The following is a 16,095-nucleotide window of genomic DNA, read 5'->3' as shown; positions in this document are numbered from 1 at the left end:
GAACTGCAGGCTCTTAAGCCAAACTGATTTAGCATCTGCTTCAAATTCATCTTCACAACTGTTTTTTATTTAAAAGGTGCTGTGTGGTTTTTTAAAATAAGGGAGAAGCAAACTAGTGGTGTGTTTTCCCTCTCAGAATTCTACTTTTATTTAATTGCTGGCTTCTGGAAAAAGTAACCCAGAAACAAATGCACAGAGGTGTTTTGTAATACAGGGTTAATTTCACAGGGAAAACAAAAACCCCTACTGCTCTACAGTTTAGGCTGCTAAGTAGAGTTTTGCTTATACTAAATTCTGCATGTGCACTGTGGGCCATGACAGCCTGAAGCTTTCAACTTTGAACATCCACTGGCAGCTTCCCCCGAGGCAGAAACTATCAATTAGGCTATTATTGGAAAAATATCCCTGCTCCTGATATCCTCAGAAATAAGGGCTTTAAAGAAAAATGATAAATGTTTTTGTGTAAGAATTATCATTTTAGTAAGATGCTAGCTCAACAGCTTGAATCTTTTTAGATTTCACATTTGCATAGTAAATTAATACTGTTCTACATTCTGCCAAATCAAACCTGTTTAGATACTTGTTAATTCCTTTCACAGCTGAATGCTTTACTCATTCAAAAGCTTATAAACAGTTAATAGGTTTTCCCATGGTTTCCTTAAGTTAATGAGAGTTTATTTACCAAGAGGCAAACCCTAAGAAGTAACCAAAGGCCTGATAAAATATTCTAGTATGATTGTTTGGTGAACATTTTATAGGTTGATCTTTCAGAGCAATAAAAAAAAAAAAAAAAAGCTGCAAGCAATTAAATCTTCCTCTCTAATTTCCCTTCTCTGGGTTATTGAAGAACAGATTTCTAAGTATCTTAAAGCAGCCCAACAGGGCATATGGGTTCAAGTATGTGTCTAATATCTCAGAAGACAATATTTTTCCTTGCTAGTCAAACATCATAGGACAATGGGCAATTGACTATATACGTATGTATTCTGAAATGTTATGCATTTTCCTGGTCAGTTCTTCAGGTGAAACTCTCACGTTCTCCTTAGGTTTTTTTATGGTCACCCATTTGGGCTAAAGGACAAGAATACAGCTTCAGCTGAAAGGAGTTGATGAATTTCTGTAAAAGTGCTTCCCAATGCAGCTTGTGGGGAATCTGTGCCCAGGTTATGGCTGGGAAAGTAGCATTTCTGGACTTAAGACAGCTCAGGCTCCAGAGGTTGAACCATGCATCAATGAATCCACTCCAAACATGACTGAAAGACGGATTTTTGTCATCATGCTCCGTTCATTTCCTACTGTTGTATTTTCATGTCGTGTGTCCCTTTCTCCCCATGCTCCCAATCAACAAAATTCAAGTCAGAGGTCTCCAGAAACTGATTTTTTTTTGGTGAATGTTCTCTCAGTGTTGGTGTGAAATACTTATAAACCTCTGTCTACAATATATTTCTTACTCTAGCCTCACCTGAACCTGCCTGGAATACAGTAAAGTTGCTGTGTGAAGTTTGCTACTGCAAGGTCCTCAGGTTTTGCCACAGAACAGCCACAAAGCTGCTTCAGCGCTGAATGAAGTGTCAGTACTCGAAGTAGCTGACATCTCAAGTAGCTGGAGAGGTACTTTGAAAAGCATTCATACATGTAGGAAAACTCAAATTAATCTGGAAAGTACTGCTTCTCTGGACATTAATGACCTCTTGTGTAAATAACACCTAATTATACACCGAATTAGGTGGAAGGGTGCAGAACAATAACCCTTTTCCAGAATGCTTTACAAAATCTGTGCTTGTTTCACTAAGGCTGACTGTGGTAGAAACATCTCCACCAATTCACACTGTCCTTTAGGTCATGACTTGGTGGCTTTCTGTCACTGAGGAGCAAAACAAAGGAGAGACATTCCCCTTCCTGCCACCTTGAACAAGAAAAATGAGAACAATGCATCCCTTCACTCTTGAAGGCTTAGATATAAATTTTAATTTTAATCATTAAGCTGAAACTTAGTCCTTGTCCTGAGGTTAGAGATTTTTCCTTTATGCTTCCTTTGGAGTGATTCCACCTAATTCTGGAATACCTTATTTTCCTGGTTTTAAGGTCCAGAGCTTTACAGCCATAATGTCTCTTTGCTTTTTTAATACACACATTTAATGCAACTTCAAGTCCCTGTCTCTGGAACTATCAACTTTAATTCCCAAGGAAGTGTGAGTTCAGGGCATTGGGAAGGGGCAAGGAGAGCAGGAAAGGAGTGGTGTCATTGGCCCTGCAGGGAAGGTGAGAGGATGGTGACCACAAGGCAGTATCTCACTACTGAGCTCTGCCTCACCTGATGCAGCCAGTTCCTGAGACTCAAGACCAATATTTTCTAGGGACCTCCAGGGTCATCCCAGCTCCCTCAATAGCACATGAATCAAAGGCTGAATATTTGCTTTGCTCACAGCAGTGTGGCCTTCAGGGCTGTCTGCTCTCATTCTTTAATGGACATTCATCACCCGATCAAAGTCATGGGGTGGTTTTATATCTGGCTGTGAACGCTACCCACGTCTGTAGTTTCAGCAGGCTTAAAAACAGGCTACTCATATAGGCTGGCAAACAATTCCCTGAATGTTTAAAAGAAGGCAAAGTTATTGATGATTTCTGGCTATTTTCAATCTCTCTGTATTTTACCTGTAAGGTGTGTTTTTCCCTAGTGCTATGCTTTCAGGAGTGTTTACCTTTCTCCAGTAATACACTACTACTACTTGCTGTGTTTGCATTCTTTTTTGGCACATACATTTTAATTTAGGAACAAACCCCACTAACTGTTCTTCTTTTTTGAAAGCAAGTTCAGTTTCCAGGCTGGGTATAAAACTTGTCAGTCTCTTGCTGTAGGTACACAGCACCCCACCCACACAGCTCCTTCCAAGTCCTCACTCTTAAATGGAACCAATTGTTCAACCCTGTTTATAATCAGAGCAATTCCTGGAGTGTTTCCTGAAACGTGACTGTTTTAAGGTCACTTGGGGGTTTGGCTTTCTGCTCTGATGTATTGTAGAACAAAGTATGAGGGCTACCTTTATAAAGGTGTGTTGCAGCACCTGTGTGTTGGTACTCGGGCAGGTGGGACCTGTGCCATTGCCCATCTCCTGGTGTCTGGATCCCCCATGTCATCATGGCTTGACACTCAGGGGCTTTGGATCAAAGCCTTCCCAGTGACAGAGCAATGTCCACATTGCACATGAATCCAGATGAAATCCATGCTGCCCTTGGACTGTCCTGCTCTAACAGTGATGCAAATCTTTCACTATGGTTGATCTGATTCACATCTTCACCTATGCACTCCTGAACTGAGTGTTTGGATTGGACATGTAATAGTTAAAAAAAAAAAATTTCAATTGCTTTTTGGTGATTTGGTGGAGTTTGCTTCCAGTTTCCTTCTGGTTGAATAACTAAGTGAAATTTCAGCTCTTGTCTGCTGACCAGACTTGGCAGAGCAGCAAGACCTAGTTAGTATCTAGAGCTCTGGCAGCACTACAGTGTAGAAATCACTTCCCACAAGGGATTATTTAATTGGCTTTCTTGCTAACCTTTTTCTGTAGGAAGGCGTTTACATGACAGCTCGTCCATCAGGTGTCTGAGGTCAGCTGTCTGCTTCTGAAATGCCTGTTTTTCTCCTGTGAATGTAGAAAAGGAATAAGTTATGCTGGTAGGATCCCTTGCTCAGTGGCTGTGTTTGCACAGAAGTTGATAGGGCCTCTGGAGATCACCAGGCTGCACCTCCTGCTCAGAGCAAGGTCCCACTGGCCAGGGCCACATATCCAGTCATGCTTTGAGTATCTCCAAGGATAAAGGTTCCACAGCCTCTTTCAGCAACTTGTGCTGGGGTCTGACTACCCTCATAGAGAAAAAGGATTCTCTTTAAGCAGAATTTCTTGTATTTCAGTTTGTGCCCATGGCTCTGTCTTCACTACCTTCCCCATCATGCATTTAAGATGAGATCCCCTGAGCCTTCTCTTCTCCAGGATGGGCAGTCTCACCTCTTGCTCTCTGCTCACACAGCAGTTCCCCAAATCCATTCTACTTCTCTGCACTCATTTCACTAGGTCCATGTCCCTCCTGTATTGGGGAGCCACAAACTAGACCTGGCACTCAAGATGTGGCCACACTAGTCCTGAGAAACATAGAAACAGGGTAAACTATTGTATATCAGATACCTCACTTTTGGGATCTTTGTTAATGGGTGTGATAGAAGTAGTGACACTGCAGTAGGAAACTAAACTGTCCATGGAGCATTTCTGCAAAGCAGTAGGGGCTGTAGGTTTTATTTCCCCTCCTGCATTTTCTTTTACAAGCTGCTGTGCTTCCCAAACAGTGTTTTCTAAACACAGCTTCTTGAGACATGTTCTCCAAGCAGCTCAGGGGTTGTGCTCTGTGCCTCAGGCTTGGGGCCACCTTTCTAAAAGGGCTGAGGTGAGAGCAGCCACGTTCTGTGAGCAGCAGTCAGCCTCACCTCGTGGCAGCACAGCATCTTGGGTTTCTCTTTCCTTCCTGGGTGGATGCTGCAGGCACTGGGCTGCCTTGTGGCTGCTGCCAGCTTGGATGGCTCCAGGCTCCAGCGCAGCAGGACAGGGGAGTCACAGGGAGGTGATGCAGACACTGACCTGTCTGCACAGCACAGGACAGAGAGGAGAGGCTGCTGGGTGTGCGGCTAAAATAGTTGTGATTTGTTTTCAGCTGTATTTGGAACAGTCCCCAGCTGTTACCTTTGGACTCCCTCTGGGTGCTTCTATATATAAAAGCAATAAACCATCTTTTTGTTTGTTTGTTTTGTTTTGTTTTGTTTTGTACACCATCGCTTGATATCCTCTCATCTATCCCCAAGGAATTTATTTTTATGCTCTCCATTAGTTTAGTGACACCCCATCCCCCCCCGCAGGTTTATATTTCTGCTCCCAGGGGTATTTTGGTTTAGCCTCGTTTGCTGAATCTCATAGATCTATGCTTCTTCCCTGTCTATGGTGTCTTCTGGGAAATGTAACTTTAATTTAGCTTTTTATTTTATTTGTCAAAGGAGAGACTGACTGTGGGGTTCAGTGCTTATGCAGGAGCAGAAGCGAACAGTAAAGCTGATAGGAATCACGAGACTCAGTGGTTCAGGGGCAGAGGAGTTCCTTCCCTTTTGAGGCTCATTCTTCCAATGGTCTCATTCTGCAGCCACAGAGGTGGGAAGTTGGCTCCCTCCATGTCGGCCAAGAGCAGAGGTGTTGAGGGACTGTTCCTTGCAAAGGATGACAGGGAGAGGGTGCACGTCGTGTGGAGAGAACCTCTGCTCTGAGTAACACCCAGCCTTTGTGGTGAGAGCCTTCAGAAAGGCATTACCTATTTTATGGTTAACCATTTCACTCTGAACCATTTGGTATTTTCCTGGACTCAGGCAAAGACCTGGTCCTGAACTTCCAGACCAGGGGGAATTGGGGTGGGGGCCATTAGTGGGGTTCCAGCTCTGCTGAAGTCAGCTGTGGATGGCGTAGCGCTGAGGGAACTCACTCCTTCTGTAGGCTCACCCAGTAACTTTAATTATTTTTTTTATAAATATATGTACATTTCATGTTTCATCTTTCCTCTACTGTGTCACAGAGCCACAGGCAGCTGAGCAGTGCCACCAGTGGCACAAGGTCTTACACAACATCCTCTATTTTTAATAACATGAAGTTCATTAGGGATTGCAGGCATCACAATACATTGTTTCAGACATGATCACTTCCACATTTCCTTTTCCTCAGGGAAGAGCTGAGGTTTCTTTCCATTAGTCTGCAAACCTTTGGTTGAGACCACACTTCATGGACAGCAGATGTTCCACTCTTGCTTGAGTGCCAAAGGATTACATGGAAGATCCAAAAAGTGATGCTTGTTCTGGCCCCCAGCAGATGGACCACATGTGCTCAGGACAGCTTCCCTGTGGAGGCAGCCAGCGGCTGTCCCCCATTCAATCCCTCCATCCCTGTGACCACAAAATACAGGACTGAACACATAAAATAACATTGGTGTGGTAAGCAAGGATGAGGAATCTTCTAGAAGTTCCTCCTCTTTGGCTTTTCAAAGAAAATTTGTAGTTTATATTGTACAGTAAGAAAATTGCAAGAATAACAGGAAACTTAAAAAATGTAGCACTGAAATGACAAGGTCAGTTTTGTCATCCTGGATCCAACAAGTACAGCAGGGGCAAAGCCACCCTTCCCTGTGCTCCTCCCAGCTTCAGAAGAGCAAAACATCTATGAGGAATGGTGCTGGCAGGAGTTTAGCTTTGTGAAAATAGAGAGATATGAGCAAGAAATCTGCTGAGAGTGACTTGTTATTTTTTATATTTGACAGACTGACTTCTTCACATCCTCTCTGGGAATATCATTTGGCATCCATCTCCATGGCTGTTTTTGAGATTCACACTCCATACCAAGATGGTCCAGCTCTAGCACCCACAACTTCCCTGAAGCTCAGCATTGCAGAGTCCATGGCTTTCATACTGTTCCTCTTTCCATAAAAGCCCTGTTTATTTCTCCAACCACACATTTGTATTTTAAGACCTTGTGGTTTATGACCCATCAGGATTAAAGCCAGCAACGCTTCCAGCATTGCTGCTTTGCCTTCATGTGTATCTCAAAACATGGAGGGAACATCTGCCAAAGGAACTAGAGGATTTATATTGAGACAAGCTGATTTGTAGGGTGTAATCATGACCTACAGCAGAGAGTCTTGGAAAATGCCAGGAGCAGGGTCCAAAGTAAAGCTCACTGAAGGGCTGTGCAAAAGCGACCTAACTTCACATGCAGTCCTGCAGCAGCTGAAACTTCAGACTGGTGTGAGGCATTGTCTTCTACATGGATCTTCTCTCCTACATGGGATGCCAGAGAGGAGAGAGAAGTCATCACCACCTCAGTGAGTGAAGGAGAAGGACTCTTGGTGCCACTGCAGCTCTGCTCATTGCAGAGGAAGTGGGAGGCAGCCTGGGAAGGACTGGCTCCATGCTGGGACCTGAGGTGCCACCTCCCTCAGCACCACTACTGCTGCCAAACAGGGCTGAGGGAGGGACCTTCCTTCTGGGCTAGCTTGTATTTCAGAATGAAATTTCCCAGCAGCAAGGCAGGAAAGGAAGGAAATCTTATTTTCCTATAAAAGGATTCCCTGCCTATATCCTGTGTATAGCATGTGACTGAGATGATAACGGGGCAGGAGGGGGAGAATCCTATAAAGCGTATTACAGGGTGGGAGGCTTTCACTTCCTTTCTTTTCCCCTCTGCCTTTGTTATCTCCAGCCTTCAGATATATCCCTGGAGCTGCTCTGAAGAGAAAGACAAGTAGAAGAAAGCACTCCAACCACATTGACACAACTCCATTCCTTCAGCAAGCTATAGAGATATTTTTATTTTATAGTAATTTGAACAGCAGAGAGTTTGGCAATAGTGACCACCTCAGAAGCGTGCACTCTGCATTTGTTTGTGTGTGTGTGTGTGTGTGTGTGTGTGTGTGTGTTTCCAGCTTGGCTCAGACTTGATTGCTTGGAAGACCTACCACCATGCTGCTTTTCAACACAGAAGCAAATTGGAATACCTGTCCCATGGGCAGGATCCTGTCTTGACACCTCCAACCTGGAAGCACAGGGTGTGTGACACAAACTGAAGGGGTTATTACTAAACACTGGACTGAAAAGATCCACTGACATCTTATAGCCAAAAGCCAGAAAAGCTCTGTTAAGCTGCCAGGGTGACCTGCACTTCTTTCCCACCATTGCTGTTTTTGTTGGGAATTTTTTGCTTTGTTTTACTTTTTGTTTTGTTTTGTTTTGCTTTTTTACTTTAAACCTCTTCTCAGTAAAAAATCACTGAGGTCAGACCTTCAGGTGGGCATGACTATATTGGCACAAACAGTGCTCAGCAGATTTATGTTTGCCAAGAACCAGCAAAGACTGGACTAGTTCATCTGGATTCCCATCATGTAAACAGATCAGGTCATTCCTAAAGCTGCTGTAGTGAGTTGTCCTGGGGCTTTTTAAAATATATGGTTATTTTTATATAGCAACATACTCCCTAAGAGTATTACATTTATGTTATTTATGTAATACATCTATTTCTAGTAATATTGTTGACTAACTATGCTCCAAGTTTTTGCTGCTTTCTCCTTGATACTGCAGCACAAATAAAGCATTTGATGGGAGTTTTTGTCAAAGGATCTGGCAGTGGGTCTTGCTTCCCCACTGAAGTCAGTGAAACTGGCTTCTGGCTGGTGAGAAGAGGACCAAACATGCCTGTAACTTGCTGATTCATTCATACATGTAATTTGACTAGTCGCGCCCTGGTACCCTGCCAAATAAGCCCAATTGCATCTCTCAATGCAAAGCAGGAGCAGCTCCCTCTGCTCGTTGAGACAGGACCTTGAATCTCACAAGGCTGAACTGGAACACTATGAGGAACACGGAACTCTCACAAAATGCTGCCAGGGCTTATGGGAAGCAAAACAAGAGAAGAAAGCAGAAACTGCCTATACTGGTGTCCCAAGAAAGCTCAGCAAAATGGGAAAAGACACTCTGGACAGCCTTAGGCAGCCAAGGCAGCTGTGTGCCAGGCTGGACTGCTGCATTGGCTCTTTGCTGGAACAACTGAGCCGTCCTAATAAATTCCCTGTGTAAAAAAATATATATCTATGAATAGTGCCTTAGGAAGAGCAGTGCAGCTGCAAACAGGGCTGGATGTGGCTAAAGGAAATGCTCTAGGGCTCTATAACCCGACAGTGAGCCGCGGCGAATCTCTTTGCAAAGGGTGACTGCGGAGTGAACACGTGTGTGTGGGTGTGCAGATGGACATGGAGGGTACACACAGCTACAGCTTCATCATCCTGCTGCCCAGGGTGGAGACCAGGCTGGGAGAGCAGGGGGAGGCCCCGCCGCTACACAATCATGAACTGGCAGACGTAAGGCAGCTGCTCTCGGCACCTCTTGTCGAACCACTTGCCATTGGCGGTCCCCGACAAAGCCGCACAATTTTCCAGCTTACCGCCGTCGGGCTGGGTGGTGATTTCAGTCTCCCAGTTCTTGTAACGGATGGGGCTGCCTGTCATGTCGACCCACTTGCCCTCCATGGCCATGTCGTTGAGGCCCAGCCAGATCTCGGCCTCCGAGCCGATGCTCTTGCGCATGTAGTCGTAGAGGGCATCGTTCTCCTCCCCGTTCTGGGGCGTGCTGAGCGTGCCGCCCTGAGAGATGCAGTTTTCGCTGGCCTCGTGGTATGTCTTGGTCTCCAAAAACGCCAGAAAGCATTTCAGATGAATTTTGGTGCCTTTCAGGCAAACTGAGAGGTTACCACGCAAACAGAATAAAAAAGATAGAAAGAGAATTTGGTTTTAAAACGGTACCCAGGAAGAGGCAGCAGCAGCAAATGCAGCGGCCGAATTCCAAATTTTCTTAGGCTGCACAGTGACCCTTAGCAGCACAGGATTCCAAGTGCAGGGTGGGACACAGTCATGGGGATGTGCCCTCTCCCTCTGCAAATCTTTGGGTGAAACGGATTTTCGGGGTGCCCCTGCCACCCTTCTGGGCTCTGCTGCTGCTGGAGCAGAGGCACAACGTGGTCCTCCTGCACCTTCCCCTGGCCTTGTTCTTCCCCAGCCAGTGCTACTCCTTCTGTGATGAATTTGTTGGAAATATGGTTTGTCATGGGCATTGCCGGGTGTTGAAGTGTTTTGGGAAAAAGCCTGCATGCCAATTAAATCATCTTAATTATGCAAGAGGAAAAAAAACGTCTTTTTTAATAAGCTTTGATCAGAAGCGTTGCGCTTGCATAGCTCGAGGTCTTCAGAGGAAATTTCTACTTGCCTCTGATTTTAGTTTTAAGGATATAAATTTATTTTGTTTTTCTTTAAGCTCTAAACCTTAAGAGTGCAGGGTACTGTAGCCAAACAATACCTAATCAGAGCCACACATTAATATCCAAACCAATTACTTCTCAATGAATGTGAGCTCGGAACTAAAGCTTTGATTTTGCTTGTGTTCCTTTCCTTTTAAGGAGAAAAATCTCCTTAATTTGCATTTTCATCTCATTTCTGCTTCATGTTTTGCAAATCCTACTCCTACTGATGTCAGTGAAGTTTGCACAGAACAACTATGGAGCACATCTGGAAGATGGACATTTTGGGACTGTCCTCTGTGTATGTTTAATGAAGTAAGACTGACCCGCAGTGCAGTTCCCTGGGCAATACCATGGTGTGTATAAGAGACCAGGTTGCCATTTCACTGGGGCTCAGGCAAAAGAGTAAGCTGCATTTGGTTAAAACACAGACTAATCCAAATCCCATCCCTCCACCTCATAAAGGAAAATTAACATCTGGCTTAGCAATCACAGGAATATCCAGATGAGAAGCACATAAAGAGGGGCCCACACACGGCACAGCTCCTGGCATTAACTGCCCGAGGAGGTTCACCAGCCCAGAGGAATTGCAGAGACCCACACTCTGCTTAGATCTCCAACCTCTCTCCCCATGGTGGGCTTGTTGTTGTGGGGTGCTTGGGCATCTCTCATCAGGACATGTGGAGCAATTGCAGCCACTTTACGAGCAGCTCCTCTCTCAAAGTAAAAGTTGTGTGCTCTTCAACAAACCCTTTACCTGTCTGGAGCGCTTGCTTTTCCTTCAGTAGAGCAACCTCCTGAGAGATATTGTCAATCATGGCCTTCAGGTCTTCAATCATTTTGAGGCTCACACCATCTGTTGGAGAAATCCGAGAAAGAGCACAAATATTGGTTGTATCCCAAGGGAGGCAACCAAATCTGTTCCTATCATCAAAACTCCATTTTCTTTGCCCTCAGAAGAGAATAAACAAAAGGAATGTACAAAGTCAGCACCTGTGTCCCCTTGCACATCCATCAGAGTGCTGTTTGCTTGTCAGCCTGGTTCCACTATCAGTAACAACCTTGTTTTCCTGGTTCAGGTTTTGGGACTGTGGACCCCACACGTCTTCCAGCTGCAGGGGTCATCCTTTGGGTTGGCAGTGCTGGGGAAGATGTCACATGCATGAGCACTCTTATGTGCAAGCTTGTCTCTGGCACCCCTGTGTAGAGCAATCATCAAGGGTGATGCTGCACTGGGGTTGAGCTCCCAAAATGCAGGAGGACACCCCTGCCTGAACAGAAGTCCTGACACACACAGAAGTTCTATGGGCAACTTGAAGCTAATGATGAACAGGATCTATTTGTTTCAGATTCCTCAAAACATGCTCTCTCTCTATTCACAGCACACCCTCCTGGCTTCCCTTAAACACCCTAACACATGATGTTCTCTGTGTGCACTCCTGGCTGCACCTACCTCTTGTCTGCTGTCATTGGTGGGTTAAGTAGGAAAGCACTTTTCTCAGCAGGCTGATGCTCAGCAGGAAGGGGCTGGAAGGGCTGCAGATCCTAACTCTACTAGATCTGCCTCTGCACCACCAGCCACCAGCCTCTGCCCACCAACCACACCATCCTTTAGACCACCACAGCTGCCTCTGCCCATCTCTACCTTCATCACCCCCAGTGTAGGTACTCAGCACTGTCCAAAGCTGCTCTCCTGCTGTGAGAAGACACCTCTTTGGCTGGAGAGGTGGCTCTTAAAGCCTACATCTTGCTAGGCGTGCTGCTTCTGCAATTTCTCCAACCAGCTATTAATTGGTACTTGGATTTCTCCTAGACAGGAGCAAAGGGGCCATTTACATCTTGAAGGTGGTGGGAGATCAGACATTGAGGCCCTTGTATGCATCCGGTAGTCCTCGTTTTGAAAGCATCTAGTAGTTCTGCTGGAGTGAAAGGAAAGGGGCACAGTTTGCCCATGAATGCAGTAGGAGGAGCTTCCTTGAGGGCCAAGGATCTGAGGCACCAAGGCAGGCAAGTAGGGAAGCAGCCTGGGTGCAGATCAAAACCACTAACCCAAGATTACATGGTGCCATGAATATGAAAAGCCAGACACATCAGGAAGAGAACATTAAGCAGCTTTACTCATTGCTCAATTAACTTTAATGGATTCACTTAACACTGAGGCACTAGATATTATTTTGCTGCCTTTGATGAAAACACTTTGTGGGAAATGGCTAATTAATCATGGGGTTTTTTTCCTATGCATGCCTGTCTTGTAGCAGAAAAATGTTCTAAGATTTAAGTAACATCCAAAGGGCATAGCAGGACACTGCCGATGAGTCTTGATAAGAACTCCTTACGGTGTTCCAGCTGGGTTTGCTGGTGAGTTCCCACCTTGAGGGTCCCTGCCATGAAAGGTGACATGTCTCCTTGATAACTACCTAACAGCCCTGTCCCTTTTCAGTACCTCACTTCCAAATCCTGGTCCACAAGATGTTCCTACAGAACTGCATTCACTGGGATATTTCACAGAGAACCAGGACTGGTTGACTCAGCCTTCAGCTATAAAGTGAGGACGATGGCTACATCAACAGACATTGTGTTGTCTCTTTTATTGTCAGGGGTTTTTGTCTCAGTGCTGTCATTGCCTCAAGGCTCACCTCCTGAAGCCTGGGATCAAGCCTGTTTACAATCTGGGTTTTCTGTGATGGAAGCCGTGATCCCGTGGGAGCTGGAGTGGGTCCCTGTGCAGGACCATGAGCAGCAGGATTAAGCGTGGGCAGAGGCAAGATCAAAAGGAGACTCACAGAACTGTGTGTCAAAATAGTCTGTTGGTTTGAAACCCTGGCCAGGAATGTATTTAAAGCTGCAAGTGGGAACTCTCACCTGTTCTAATTATATGCTGAATAACAAACAAATCCCTCTGTTCTTAATTTTAATATCTTAACTATTCCTGTATGAAATTTGGATATTTATATATGTTTCTTAGCCTTGCCTGGAGATCTAAACAGCTTTCTGTCTCCCAGAGGAATGACTACTGATCTGATTCACAATGTCTGTCCTCAAAGCTCTCTGGCCACCAGAATTTCTTCCGACACCAGGCATTTCTTCAAAGGTAGGAAGTGGAACAGTCAGGTCCCATATTGCAGTCTGTCCCTGGATCAAAGGAGGAGAGTGAACACATCCACTGTATTTACAGCAGTGTAAATATCCACAGGCATTTTCAGGGAAGAACACCCAGACAAGAATACGCTGAAATTTTAGGTAGTAAGTGGCATTAGGTGAGAAGCCCAAATTACTCCCTACCCACTGAATTAAGCATCCAGACTCTGACTTCTGTCTCCAGTTACCTTAGAAATACATGTGAGAGCTACGCAAAGATGCTCCCTTCCATGATCCCAGCACCCCACCACCTGTGATTAAGGGGACCTCCCCCGGGCTGATGCCTGCACCCTCAAGGCATGGGGTGTCAACGCTGCCCAGGCAGGGGTGCCAGTGCCTGCCTCCCCTGGGCATTCTTTTGGATGAGACCTTCAGAGCTGCCAGACAAGGGCAAATCCCATCCATACCCCAAGACATTTGGGCTCAGGGAGAGTTTGCTGAGCTACTGTGCTTAGAACAATAACTGGGGAGTACTTTGAGGGGCAAAACCACAACAGCAGGCAAAGTGAATGTGCTGTCTCAGCATTTTCTAAATACTGTGGTTCAGCTTTTTCATGTTGAAATAGCATCATCTTTCATTCTGAAGCAGATCCAAATGTAAGCAATAATTACAAAAAAAAAAAAAAAAAAGAAAACAATTTAAAAAAACAACATAAAAAACTTGGCTTAAACTAATGCTTTCTTTTCTAATGTTTGTGGTTTTGTTGCATAGATTAAAAAAAAAATTCCAGCCAAACACTCCAATCCTCCAGTGGCTTTGCTCTTCCTGACCCTCCCAGGCAAAGTTCAAGGATAGATGCCTGGATGAGGATGAAATGGGGCCATCCTGCCATTGTTCAGAGCAGAAGTGTCTGAGCCCTGGCCCCTGTGGTGGCTGGGATGTAGAGGCAAAGAGGAGCTTCATAGGGGATTTTTAGCATTTTTCTCCCTCTTTTCCTACCCTCTGGCATTGGTAAAAATCTGAAAAATATTAGCCAAGAAATACTGAAAGTTTCCAATAAAGGCAGGGCAGCTGATCCCCTATGGGGCTAGATGGGACTGATCAAAAAATGCCAAGTTGTTGGGTTTTTCCCTTTTCTCCACAAAAAATATGACCTCTCCTTTGAAAAGAAATCATGACTAAAACCTGCCACCAGCTGGCCTAAATGGCTTGATTTTCAGGACACCCCCCTCAAAAGTTTTTAAATCAGAGCCAAATTTTCCTGTCAAAGAGGTGATTTTTCTCCCACCTTCTTGTCACTAATTGATTACAAAAGCAGTTGCAATGACACCTAGAGAAAAATAGGATTTCTTTAAGAAATGTCTCTCTCCTGGTACCTCTAGTAAGTGCAATGTATGCCCTATATGAGCCTAAGGGGGTATTTTTTGCTCTGGAAAACAGTCAGACTGTTTTTTCTGTTATTCCATGTCTTGCAGAATAAGATGTGGAATAAGCAGCTAAGTTTGTGAATTCATAGAAAGATCTAATGGGAGAAAAGGAAGAAATTTCTCAAAGATGGAATCTGATAAAAATAGCTACTGGTGAGTGTAGACAGCCGACTGGCCAAAGTGAATTCCAGGGATGCTTCTTCCTTGCTCCCCACTTCATTCCAAGCAGGAAAGTGCCTGCCAGGAGCAGTCCAAGCCTGCGCGGCTGCGGTCGGACACATCAGGCAGGCAGGCAAGCTCACTTGCTGTTTCCTCACCTCACCTGCCTTCTTCTGCACTTAATGTGCACTGAGTTAAGGATGGGACAGGAGGAAAACAGGAGAAGCAAAGGAGAAACAAACCAACTAGGGAATAGAAAACCCAGGCAGCTTGGTGTGTGCACGGCTGTCTGGCAAGCCTGAATAGTCAGAGCTCGTGTCCGGTGTGAAATACACCCGAGGCCAGCAGTTTTTAAATGAAGAACCCTGTTGATGCTTAATGGCTTGGGTATTTTTTGCCTGCTCTTATCTCCAAAATTGTCTGTCATCTGCCACTTACTTGCTTCTGAGAAATGAATGAGAAAGGGTGAGGGGATTTTTAGAAAGGGAGAGTTAATTAGAGGAAAAACTTGGGATGAACCTTAGAGGGAACACGGAAAAGGCGTTTCCACTGAAATTCAGACTAGGATGTACCAACAAATTTATTCAAGGTAGGAACTCACCAAAACCGTTTCAATACCCTCACAATTTTACAGAAGAGATGCACAATTATTCCCACGGAGGAGGGGAGGAGTTAGACGCTTTATTAGCTTTTTCGATGTTTTTTAGTGAAGTTTCACTAAGGCACTGTTAAATGCCCAGACGAGTGGGCTGATAGCAACCCCCCCAAGCCCTGCAAGTCTTCCCTTGCAAGGAAGCTGCCGCTGCCCCTTACCTTTCTTGGAAGCGGCCGGTTTTTGCCGGGCTTTGCCGTTCTGCTGGTCGGCGACCTGGGCGAGGGAGAGGAGGCAGAGGAGGAGGCAGGCTCCGCGGAGAGCCATGTCGGTGCCGTCCGGTCCGAGCGGAGCTGCCGCGGCTCTGCCCTCCACAGCCGCCCGGACACCGGCTGGAGTCAGGAAAGGCTGTCCCAGAAAGCCTGAGGCTGAGCCCGGGCCAGCGCAGCCTCCCGGCCCCGGGGGGGCTCAGGCGGCTCCGGCCAAGGCTGAACACCTCCCACAGGGGTTGCAGCTCTCAGCACACTGCTTGTTTTTCTTAAAAAGAAACAAAACAAAACAAAACAAAAACCTACCAAAAAAAAAAAAAAAAAAAGAAAAAGAAAAAAGAATGAGCGTACCGTCAGTCTGCTAAGCTAAACATAAGGAAAGGCAGGGAGCCTAGCTGGAACGATTTCCTCTGGTTTTTAGCACAACGCCACGACTTTGATCTCGCGTGTCAGCGATGGCAACAGCACCGCGAGGTGCGAAACAGCGCTTGGGCGGCCGAGGGAGCAGAGAGCGGCCGCCGGTCCCCCGCCCCGCAGCAGGGATGCCCGTAAGGGATGTGCCGGCACCAGCAGAGCGGCTGGGGGGACTGACCACCCCTACACCCTCAGAGGGTAGGGTGGCTCTCACCCCTCTAAAAAGCAGTCCCGCTGTGGCTTTGGTAGAGCCGTCCTGCTATCATTGCTTCTCCATGGGATCTCCAGTGGGACT

At 45.7% G+C, this 16,095-nt stretch overlaps 1 protein-coding gene across 1 annotated transcript; it reads right to left on the bottom strand.

Annotated features, from left to right (window-relative positions):
• Positions 1-7,357: 7,357 nt before the first annotated feature.
• CLEC3B (C-type lectin domain family 3 member B) lies at positions 7,358-15,704 on the bottom strand. The gene is made up of 3 exons (XM_002199133.7): positions 15,339-15,704; positions 10,618-10,716; positions 7,358-9,305 (listed from the first exon to the last, which is right to left on the bottom strand). The coding sequence occupies exons 1-3, from the start codon at positions 15,442-15,444 to the stop codon at positions 8,905-8,907; spliced, it is 606 nt and encodes a 201-aa protein (XP_002199169.5). The 5' UTR covers positions 15,445-15,704; the 3' UTR covers positions 7,358-8,904.
• Positions 15,705-16,095: the final 391 nt, after the last annotated feature.

Source organism: Taeniopygia guttata, chromosome 2, assembly GCF_048771995.1.
Source record: "Taeniopygia guttata chromosome 2, bTaeGut7.mat, whole genome shotgun sequence".
Taxonomy (NCBI): domain Eukaryota; kingdom Metazoa; phylum Chordata; class Aves; order Passeriformes; family Estrildidae; genus Taeniopygia; species Taeniopygia guttata.
This window is presented reverse-complemented; position numbering and strand designations above follow the sequence as displayed.

What these genes read in the sequence shown, in the direction of transcription:
- CLEC3B (XM_002199133.7), bottom strand. Translation starts at nt 15,444, where the DNA reads ATGGCTCTCCGCGGAGCCTGCCTCCTCCTCTGCCTCCTCTCCCTCGCC. An exon ending in ACCGGCCGCTTCCAAGAAAG is followed by an intron (nt 10,717 to 15,338) that starts GTAAGGGGCAGC and finishes TTTCTCCAACAG; the next exon opens with ATGGTGTGAGCCTCAAAATG. An exon ending in AAAGCAAGCGCTCCAGACAG is followed by an intron (nt 9,306 to 10,617) that starts GTAAAGGGTTTG and finishes GTAACCTCTCAG; the next exon opens with TTTGCCTGAAAGGCACCAAA.